The following is a 10,979-nucleotide window of genomic DNA, read 5'->3' as shown; positions in this document are numbered from 1 at the left end:
TTCTATAACAGGAAACACACAAATAATTCTGACTTTTGATATGTCTAATCATAATCACAATGTAATAACTCCTCTAGTGGTCTGCAAATAATGACTTTCGAAATTCATATCTTTTGATCTATTTATCTAAATTTATTGTTCAAAAACTTTATAGAAGCATAAAAAAATTGTTTACAACTCTCCAGCACATTATATTCTAAAATTTAGCTTTTAAAGTTTTCTAAATTTCGATTAGCTGCGGATGGCCGCGTCGGATGGCCGCGTCTGAGGCCGTCGTTTTTCTCTCCAAAAGTAAATGTGTATTTTCTATAGATTAAATACACGGTAGTAAGGTAGAATGAATGAAAATTAGAAATAAATAAGGAAGTAATTCAAATAAGGAATTTTTGCCTCCGCTGCTAGCAGACTAAATTTCTACTGTTCCTTCCGCATCACACACACCCCTGTGTTTCCAACTCCACGCCCCGGGCGGGCTCTCGTCTCGGCAACAACTGTGATTCCTCAGACTTGCGAGCGTTGCCGTCGGCATCCTTGCTGCGGCCACCGCTGAAGCCGCCGCCCGATCAGGTGAGGCGAGGCGGCCACCGCTGAATCCTCCTTCGCCCTCTTCACCTATTCCGGTTTGCATCCAACCCCTTGCGCCGTCCGAACTTTTCTTGCCCCCACAGCGTCCGCGCCTGCGCGCTGCCTGTTCGACGCAATGCCTCCGAGGAAAAGGGGGAGAAAGGACGAGGGAGCGGCTACGGCGGCGCCTCCGGAAGTTGGTCGTGACCACATCAGCGCCTTACCGGACGACGCCCTCCAGCACATACTCTCTTCCCTCCCGGCGCAGGACGCCGTGCGGACATGCGCACTCGCCCGGCGCTGGCGCCACCTCTGGAAGTTCACCAAAGATCTGCACATGACCACTCCGGATTCAATTGAGGAGATCCGGGAGTTCGTGGACCATCTGCTGCTCCTCCGTGCGGGCTTGCCTATCGACACGTTCGAGCTCGGGGCCGGTGATGGCTTGTCCGAAGATGACATTCCCCTCGTTAACCTCTGGATCCGGCATGCGGTGGCGTACAAAGTCCAGGTGCTCCAGCTCGAGATCTTTGGCAGGTGGACCTGGCTTAAACTGAAGAACCTTCATCTAGTCTTCGCCTCCCAGCATTTGACTAGGCTAGAGTTTGCCAACATAAGGTTCAACGACAGCTTCTTTAACTTCTCAAGCTGTCTTGCATTGCAAGATCTACGTATTAGAATGTGTGAATTAATGCATGCCAAGAGGATCTCGTCCTAGTCCCTAAAGCATCTAAGCATCGCTGATTGCAATTCCTGTTGGACTTTATGTAGCTTCGAGAATAGCATGAGAGAGGGTGAATAGATCTCTCAAGAATTTTTTTCCCCGAAATTGATAATCTTCTTCTATTCGAACACTTAACACATTTCTACAAGAGAATCATAGTATAACGTAATATAAATACGCAGCAGAAAAACTACATCTATCTAGAAATTTCGAAGAAAGATAAAAAATTAAACTAGAAGGTTCAATAAAAATTGGGTCTCATATTTAGAATCGAACACTAGATTCTATAACTAACTAATTCATGACTCATATCCACACAAAGGTTAAATCTTGAGAAAAAATCACTCAATAAACAAGAGATGAACACTAAATGAAGAAGATTTCCAAAATGATGGTCTAAAGGCAAAAGAATTCAAGATCTTATTTAAATATGTATGTGTATGTGAATTTTATGCTTTAGCATCAAGAAGAACAACCTCTCACGATGTTAAAATTTTAGTTCAAAACGAAAACTAAAAATCAACACTGAAGAAGAAAATCTTGCACACAAATCAAGGGAACTAGGAGAGGGAAACTAGAAGGAGACGAATAAGCATATAAAACAAAATAAACTTTATTACTCAGATTTTCCTCTTAAAAATCTCACTTATTATGCAGGTTAAGCACCTGCCGGTGATATAGGAACCGGGGGTCCCCGAGTCCCAAGGCCAGGACAGCGCGGTGCCACATGGCGCCCTCCCTCGGGGACCATCTCCCCGAGGGCCCGAGGAAAGTCAAGCCTGGGAGGGGGTGCTCGGGACCAAAAACAGTTGGTCCCCGAGTACTCAGAGTTCCTCGAGGACCCAAGAAGCCCCTTGCCGGTGGACCCCGCAAGGACTCCACGATGAGGTGTCGATTGGTGGGAGGTCCAATGCTGCATTTAAGGGAGAGCATGGCCGGTCACATCCAACCACTCCCCCCCACGTCTGTCGTACTGAGTACGTCAGTCCCTACCATCGCCTGGTAGGAAGGCGTGGGAACAATTAATACGGCGGGTCCCATCGCATATCCCTTCACGGAGCCCATAAAAGACAGACAGCTTGAAGATATCTTCAATGGGCTTAAGGCTTATCGACTATCGCCCCGTTGCATCAGACCGTGTCAGACCTACTCCGACCAGACGGACAAGATAGGGTATTCAGAGGCTGGCCGGTGGGCCCCCCCTGGACCTGCTAAAGTTGGGGCGTAAAGACCGATGGGACCGTCCGAGGGGCGCATTTTCAACCCTTTGTAACATCAACTGTAGACCCACGATGGTTGTTTTCCATTTATTTTACGGGAACTTGTGCCCTCTTTCTGGGCACGCCCTGGAGGGCCTCCCCCCCCCCCCCCGGTAGGATAAAAGGGGGGAGCACTTCGTAGAAGAGGGACAGGAGTTAGAGGCTGAGACGAAGCGAAGAAGCTCAAGACTTGATAGATAGGGCCAAAAACCTTGTAACACAGAGATCTAGAGAAAGACATTCCAAGAGCATTAATAACACACTAGACACACAGGAGTAGGGTATTACGCCTCCGTGCGGTCTAAACCTGTCTAAATCCTTAGTGCATTTACTCCTACTAGCCGACGATCATTCGTCCCGCCTAAGTCCGATACACACGTATTAACCCCACATACGAGGTAGATCCAGGACCAGCCCCCGGCCAAATCTCAAAGGGGTCCCTCAGGATCCCCGCTTGGGGTGTTCTTCCACCGACAACTGGCACGCTAGGTAGGGGGGTTGCATCCCTGAATCCACCTTCTGTTTGCAAAAAAGATGGCGGATGGACATCATCTTCAACGCGCTGATCCGGACTCCAATGAGGAGATGGAAAACGTGGCACAGGAGGCCCCGGCTCCTGCTCATCCTCAGTGGCACCGACAGCCGGTTCTCACAGCACCCCCTTGCGTCCGGGATAACGGCGCTAGGCCCAGTGGGGCCCAACCACGTAAGTTAGCACTTGCTATTTATTTTCGTCACTTCTGTATAAATCATTAATATACACCCATGTCGCTCTTATTCTGAGTTTTTCCTCTAGAATCCATATGTTAGTCTGCTTGGTGAGATGCTCAACTCGTGCGAGAAAAACACGCTCTCTCTCATTTTCCCGCTAATAAAAACGGATGCCGGTCGGTATGCGGCACAGGCAATGATCGCTGACCTAAGTCTGTTGTGGTAGGCTGTGGTGCCCGACTGCTGTGGCAATACCCCGAGCACTACCGAGCCTCTGGGGTTCTCGGGTAATCCTACCGCTTGGACATGAGTGGTCGGGACCGCCTAGTCCCCGGGGGCGGGCTGTCGGTGCTCGGCCTGGTTAGTCCCGACCCAAACACCACTGAACCATGGGACCTCTTGGTCGTATCTCTGTCTATACACTTCGCCGGTCCGGGCATTCGAGAGGTCACGGGTCAAAAACGAGAGCAAGCTGTAATGAGTACCGCACTGACAGAGCGCACCAAGTAAAGAACCTTGCCTATTTAAGCTTGCAGAGAAATGCCGAGCCTCTGGGGTCCTCGGGTAATCCTACCGCTCGGACATGAGTGATCGGGACCGCCTAACCCCTATTTTCATTGCCGGGTTTGCAGTGCTCGGGTGCTAAAAGGACGACCTGGGGGCTAAAGCGCTCTGAGCAGGGGAATTCATGTCCCCGAGCGCCCTGAGCTCGGGGCATCTACCCTTTCCTGGCCTGGTCGGCCGAAAGGCTAACACCAACTCGATAAGTCGCTAAAGTCGTGTGAATTTCCAGTCATACATACGCAATGTACTATTATTCCGGAGTTAATCTTGGAACCCTCGTATGCTAATCAGTTCGGCGAGGCAATCTCCTCGCGCGCAAAACCCCACCCTCGTGTTCGCTTTTCCGAAACAACAAAGACAAACAGTAGTCGGTGTACCGCACAGGCGGCGATGGATGACCTAGGTCCTTTATGATGGGTTGTGGTGCCCGACCAGCATGGCAGTACCCCGAGCATTACCGAGCCTCTGGGGTTCTCGGGTAATCCTACTGCTCGAGCATGAGTGGTCGGGACCGCATAGACCCCAGGAGCAGGCTGTCGGTGCTCGGCCTGGTCAGTCCTACCCTGGACACCACCAACTATGGGGACTCTTGGTTGCATTTCAGCGTACACACGAGCGCCCGGGAGGCATCCAGAGAAAGGCATTCCAAGAGCATTAATAACACACTAGACACACAGGAGTAGGGTATTACGCCTCCGTGCGGCCTGAACCTGTCTAAATCCTTGGTGCATTTACTCCTACTAGCCGACGATCATTCGTCCCGCCTAAGTCCGATACACACGCATTAACCCCACATACGAGGTAGATCCAGGACCAGCCCCCCGGTCAAATCTCAAAGGGGGTCCCTCGGGATCCCTGCTTACGGTGTTCTTCCACTGACAGCACCTATCCTTCTCTGCTCTAAAACTCTAGCATAATGCTTCATATGGGTGGCACAAGAGGCTCAAATTGCTGGTTTATTCTCTCCTATAGTCTTACCCCTCTATTTGTAGGTCTAGGAAATTTGACCCTAAGTTTCTTAGCTTTTTTCCAAAATACATCTCTCTTGTAGTACACTTCTACCTACCACCGAGGACATTTTAGTCTATTTTCTTCTCCATTCATCAGACTGTCACGACGTCTTTATGACTTAGCTTTGCCTCGATGCAAGCTTCGCGATGGTGCCACATACTCCTGCATTCCTCCCACGGCTTTGAGGCCAAACCATGAAACCCTAGCACGCTTCTCAAAGCGTGACTAGCCGTCACTTGCTTCCACCTGAAGGAAGTGCTCCGATGATGACACGTGTCCTCCGTCTTGCGATCTTAACTGCCGGCAAGTGTCTCTCGCTTCCGATCCCTCGAGCCGCCTTGTCACTTGCACCGACATCCCCTTCGCTTGACTTTGTCAACATGTCATCTTTATCATCTGTTTCATGCTTTGCTTGACCTTCATATATACAGCTAGGATCACTTTTGACTCCGTCCGGCCCTCCTTCATCGTTCGGCACCAAGCACCCGCTTAGCCCCGATCAACCGCCGTCGATCGCCAAGTTGCATCCGTCACCTGCACACCTTAAAACAAGCAAATACATTTCTTCACACTCCAAAACATCTTCAGGTTAGCAAAAAATAAAAAACTTCAACTCAGAGCATATTTTGCAGAAAACATGAACACCGAATGTTCCAGTGTGTTCTGCTCCTGAACACCGGACTATCCGGTGAGTGTAACACTATCTATTTCAGGAAATTTTTGCTCTCTGCAAGAAAAGGTTCGGTGAAAGCTTCTGGTGATTTCATGTCCATCACCGAATAATCTGGTGTGTGCCTGTCGGTGTATTAGGAACCGGGGGTCCCCGAATCCCGAGGCCAGTCCAGCAGTCCGCCACGTGGCACCATCCCACGGAGTCTCCTCCGCAAGGTAAAAAAGATTAAGTACCGGGAGAGGGCGCTCGGGGTCACGGTCGGTGGTCCCCGAACACCCAAGTTCCCCGATGATCTACGAAGTCTAAGTGCCGGGAAGAAAGTGCTCGGGAAGGTATACGGTGGCCCCCGAGCACCCGAGTCCCCCGACGGTCAAGAAAGCTAAGTATCGGGAGAAACGTGCCCCCTGGGCACGCAAGTATCCCGAGGACCCACTGAAGGAAGTTCCGGGAGAGAGTGCTCAGGGTTGCGTGCGGCAGCCCCCGAGCACTCGGTCCTCCGAGGAGCTGTGCAAGTGTGCCCGGGAGAGAGTGCCCGGGGAAGTGAACAGTAACCCCGAGTACTCGGTTCCCCGAGGACAAGAAAGGGCATTCTCGGGAGAGAGTGCTCGGGAAGGTATACGGTGACCCCCGAGCACTCGGTTCCCCGACGACCCAGAGAGCCCCCTGACAGTGGCCCCCGAGGGGCCCACCGATGAGGTGTCAGCCAGTCAAAGGCCCGAGGCTGCACTTAAAGAGCGTGCGTGACCTGTCACCTCCAACTGCTCCCGCCGCGCTCGGTGTCAGTTCCTATCACGTTCTGGCAGAAGGGTGTGGGGTCATTGAATGCACGGGTCCCATCCCGTGCCATCCGACCTGTCTCGGGATAACGTCGTAAGGGCCGAGGCGTTCCGTCTGCCGCGCTGCTGTGGCAGGGAAACAATACAGGGCGGGCACGCTGGGCCGCTCTGCGGCTGCCCGGTGGGCCCTCTCCACGGCGTCCATTGTCAGTGCATTTATGGTGACGGATGACCAGGCGTGGGACGCATTTTCCACCCCCGGTCACTTCGCCCAGAGGTAATGATGACGCCCTTTCCATTTATGGTGTCTCGAAACTCGTGCCCCCCTCCCGTTCGGGGCACGTTGCTGCCGGCGGGTATTTAAAGTAGCCGGCGGCACAGAAGAGAGAAAGTGTGGGAAAAAAGACAGGCCTGAGAAGACGAAACAATTGCTCACAAGCAGAGAAGGGTAGATCGAGAGTACCCAAAGCCGGCGGCTACACACAGGTCGAAGAACAAAGAGCCCTAGGCTCTAAGATAGACAAACATCCTTGTAACCAGCAACATCCTTGAGGGACATCCTCAAGGCATTTATAATATCCATACAGGAGTAGGGTGTTACGCCCCCGTGCGGCCCGAACCTGTCTAAACACCAGCGCGTTTACTCCTTTCCGCATTAGATCATTCTACCCCACCGGCCATCGCATTCATACCCATTTATTTCTCCGGTGAACATATTCAGGATCATCCCCCCGGCCGAATCTCTAAAAAAGGGGTCCCCCAGGATCCCTGCGACAGGAGTTCACCCTCCGACAGTGCCAATCCACCGAACCACCCTTTTGCAACCTCTCTGCAAGAAAATGTCCGGTGCATTCTCTAGTGTTCACAATTACAGCACCGAACTATCCGGCATACATAATCAAACTTGGCATAAAAAATCTCCTCTCCGCAGAAAATACTCCGATGCTCTCAAAATCTATCACTGGACCATGCGATGTTTGTTTTCATTTTTGCTTCGGCACTGAAAATGCTCTGGTAATACCCTCTGGTATAGCCACCACACTCACTGGAACTTGTGGTGCATTGATCTCTAATTTCGTTCAAAAAATTATTCTCTGCAAGAAATAGTCCAGCGAGTATACACTACTCACACCGGAACTTTTGGTGAACACCGGAACATCCGATGTTCACACCGAAACTTCCGGTGTGTGTAATTTTTTTTTACAGATAAGAATTCGCCAATTCTAAACACCGTCAACTCAAGTTAGACTTGAACAAGAACAAGTATCCACAAACACATGCTAATCAAGTTCAAAAAACATTAACTTTATCAATACCTCATCACATGCAAATCAAGATGCTTCTCTACTTAGTTTCTCACTTTCCGCACTAGCATTCATGCCCCGAATCTTGCTTCACTGTGGCTCGATGAAGCTTTTGAAAGGGCTGCTGTGCTTGAGAGAATGCCGTCCCTAGTAGAGGCAGTTGTTACAATCCATGTTTTCTGTTCTAACTCGTGCAGCCGTACTACCTCTGGGAGTTGTGATGATTTGGACTGCCAAGGTTGCCATGACATAGAAGAAGATGATACATGTGTTCTTCTTCAGGGTTTATCTATAGCTAAGAACTTGGCACTTGTAGCTCTGTCCAATACGGTATGCTTACACTTTTCTTTTTCACTCCTTTATATAATACAACACCCATTGTTTATGTTGAAGTATCTACAGCCATCGTGGGAATTTCACAGGTGACACGCTTAGATAGGTGTACTGGATGCATCGACCCTAGATGGGTTTCTCAAATCATCATGTGCATGCTCATCTTGTTAGAGAAAATCATCATGTTAACAATAACAATGTATTGATCTTTTGGGTTGCGATATGTCCAGTTTATTTTCAGAAGGGACTTGAAATGGTGTCCCACGTTTAGCAATTTGAGGACTTCGCTACTCAATGAATATTGGTGTGTGCCTGCTGATTTCAGTGCACTAGAATGCATTCTTGAACATTCACCGGTTTTAGAGAAACTCACACTTCAACTGTTTTGCAAGGTATATATCTTATAAACATGCAACTGTTGCAGGGGCCTAAAAGTAAAGTTGAAATAAAAGGAATCCCCGATCCAATTGAGAGATCAGCTGCAATATCTGAACATCTTCGGATAGTAGAAGTCAAATGTGAAGTGGTTGATGAGACAGTCCTAAATGTTTTGAAGTTCCTGAACAAATTTAACATAAATAAGCTCCGACTTCACTACTCACACTCTTTATATTTCTGCAATTTGCTTTGACATGGGATAGAAAGCAAGATATAGTTGATGAAGAAACCCCTAAGTTCCTTGGGATAATAGTGAATGTTGGACAAATGTAGATAGTGAAACTCTTCACAACATGTGGTGGGTTGAAATGGAAAACGAAAAAAAAAATGGATTTGCAAGTTTAAATGAACTGCCTTCCATAATATGTTAACCTGTAGTTAATCGAAGTTTCACTGTAGCTACACTTAAGTACGTAGAATATTTGTCCAGCTTTGGAATAATTAGATATTATGAGATTTGGCCAAGTATCTCAAGTTTGTTTGCCTTTCAGTAGACACTCCTTGTAATGTATTATGCATTTCAGATTCGTGCACTACAGGTTTCAATTTTGAGGAATAGAAGGTTCGGACTGAAGATGGATCTGCTACACTTAATTAGTACATTGAGAACCAACGCTCGTGCGAAGAACCAACGCTACCAATGATGATTTTTCTTTATTGTCAGAGTGATTCATTTCAGTTCCACAAATAGGAACAACTTTACAATCAGTTTTTAGCAGTTTCAATCATTTAGCTATACCTCTCTTATTGTGCTTGCTATATTTTACAACATGTTACTATTTTTTCTTGAACCTTCACTAGTTTAGAATTGAAATCATTGTTGCTGTTTCTGTATTTGCCGTATCTTGAGGCGCACCAATGGGTTCAACTTGTTTTTTTTTTCCTTTGTACATTATGCCTTTCGACTTGCAATGAACTAGAACAGCTCCAACCTTCCTTTCACCAAAATAACCCCACTCTCAGCATGACTTTGTTGCTTATATTACTCCATCCACTCAAAATTATAAGGCGCGCACGTATTTAAAGATCAAACTCTATAACTTTTGACCAACTAGACTAGGTATACATGACTTTAGTGGCACACAAGTGTTACCACTAGAATTGTATTTCAAGGTACATTCCTATGGTTAGGATCTTTTAATTAGTAGCAAGATATTTGAAGAGAAATTTACGGTCAAAGCTAAATTTAGAAGACCGCGCCAAGTCAAATTGCACCTTGTAAAAAAAATGGAGTATGTCTTTTCATGTCTGTGCATGTTTCAGTTTCAACTATCTCCTATGTTTCAGATATTTATGTTTCAAATTTATGGTGTAACTTTCTAGAGACTTAGACATAATAGACATGCTAAGTCTTTTTTGAGTTAAAAACGAAGGAGCTCTGCCGATCAATTAAGGAGATAGAGAATTCTTAGGTCCTAATAGACATACCAAGTCATCGCTTGAAAGTCAGGCACCAATAGTTTACATGATAAGTGAGGGCTAAGATCTGTTGGCAGAGGTGAACCAAGGGGGGGGGGGGGGTAATTGAGCTTGAGAGGAACGGTGGAAGTATGCATAACATATTTCCCTACACATACAAAGTTTAGAAAATTGTGGATTTTCCCAAAAATAAAACAAAAAACCACTGCATTTATTTGAAGTCTGTTTTTTTCTCCCTCCAACTATCATAGAAATCCGATTTTCATCATTCAACTTCACTACCAGACACGACACAGCCCTAAGTATTGGATCCAGGCATAATACACCCACTACTACAATCAGCCCAAGTGCAATCGGTTTGAAACCACTATTACACTCACTTTCCGAACCGATGGCACTTAGGCGACAGTCGGTTCTATATAAGAACCGACTAGAAAAAAGATAGTCGGTTTTCACTCAGAACTAATTGTGATATTTGCTTAGAAACCGACTGGGTAATTCTAAGTCACTCATAGAGCAAAGAACCGAGTGTGATAACCATCATCACAATCAATTAAACTGACTAATATGATGGTCTGGGTTTAAGGTTTTTTAGTAGTGACCCCATGCCAATCCACCCTCGTTTTGTGCCAGATTGCCTCGGTTTTGCACCACATCACCATCTCTCCCTTTCCCATCTCTCCACCGAAGTCGCGGCCTGTCAGCCTCTAATATTAGTCCTTGTAACTCGTATTTTTTTGTTTGTGATTTGATGATTGTTTGGCATGTAAGCTTAATTTACCTAGGATGCCAAAAAAAATGAGGTACACGTAAACACCATTTAGGATGAAACTGAGGTGGATTGGCCTAAGGAGATATTTCGTCTGGTTTTAATACTTTAGGGGTGTCATGCAAGAATGGATCATTCTTACAGTTAGAGGGTGCATATAATATCGGGTAATTTTTCATTTTACAGTGATTCGTCATATATACTAAGCCTATATGACATCCTTACCTTAACAAGTGGGACACCTAGCTATTTTTGTTTTAGGTCGGTCACTAATGTCATCTCTGGTACTGAGTTGAGAAGAAATATTGGACTTCTGCGCCGGTTAGAGGGTGAGGTCCAATTGGCTCGGAGGAAGTAAATCACAATTTCTCGTATTACGTACAAACCTCCAAGGGTGATCCAAAGTGTTTATTTTCCAACTGGCTGAAAAGGCT

At 47.0% G+C, this 10,979-nt stretch overlaps 1 protein-coding gene across 1 annotated transcript; it reads left to right on the top strand.

The window, feature by feature from the left end:
• The first annotated feature begins 438 nt into the window (after window positions 1-438).
• LOC133900254 (MEIOTIC F-BOX protein MOF-like) lies at window positions 439-9,050 on the top strand. The gene is made up of 4 exons (XM_062341365.1): window positions 439-1,281; window positions 7,655-7,916; window positions 8,150-8,311; window positions 8,344-9,050. The coding sequence occupies exons 1-4, from the start codon at window positions 701-703 to the stop codon at window positions 8,548-8,550; spliced, it is 1,212 nt and encodes a 403-aa protein (XP_062197349.1). The 5' UTR covers window positions 439-700; the 3' UTR covers window positions 8,551-9,050.
• Window positions 9,051-10,979: the final 1,929 nt, after the last annotated feature.

This window comes from Phragmites australis, chromosome 19 (assembly GCF_958298935.1).
Source record: "Phragmites australis chromosome 19, lpPhrAust1.1, whole genome shotgun sequence".
NCBI classification, from domain to species: domain Eukaryota; kingdom Viridiplantae; phylum Streptophyta; class Magnoliopsida; order Poales; family Poaceae; genus Phragmites; species Phragmites australis.
Note: the sequence above shows the minus strand (reverse complement) of the source record. Positions and strands in the feature narration are given on the sequence as shown.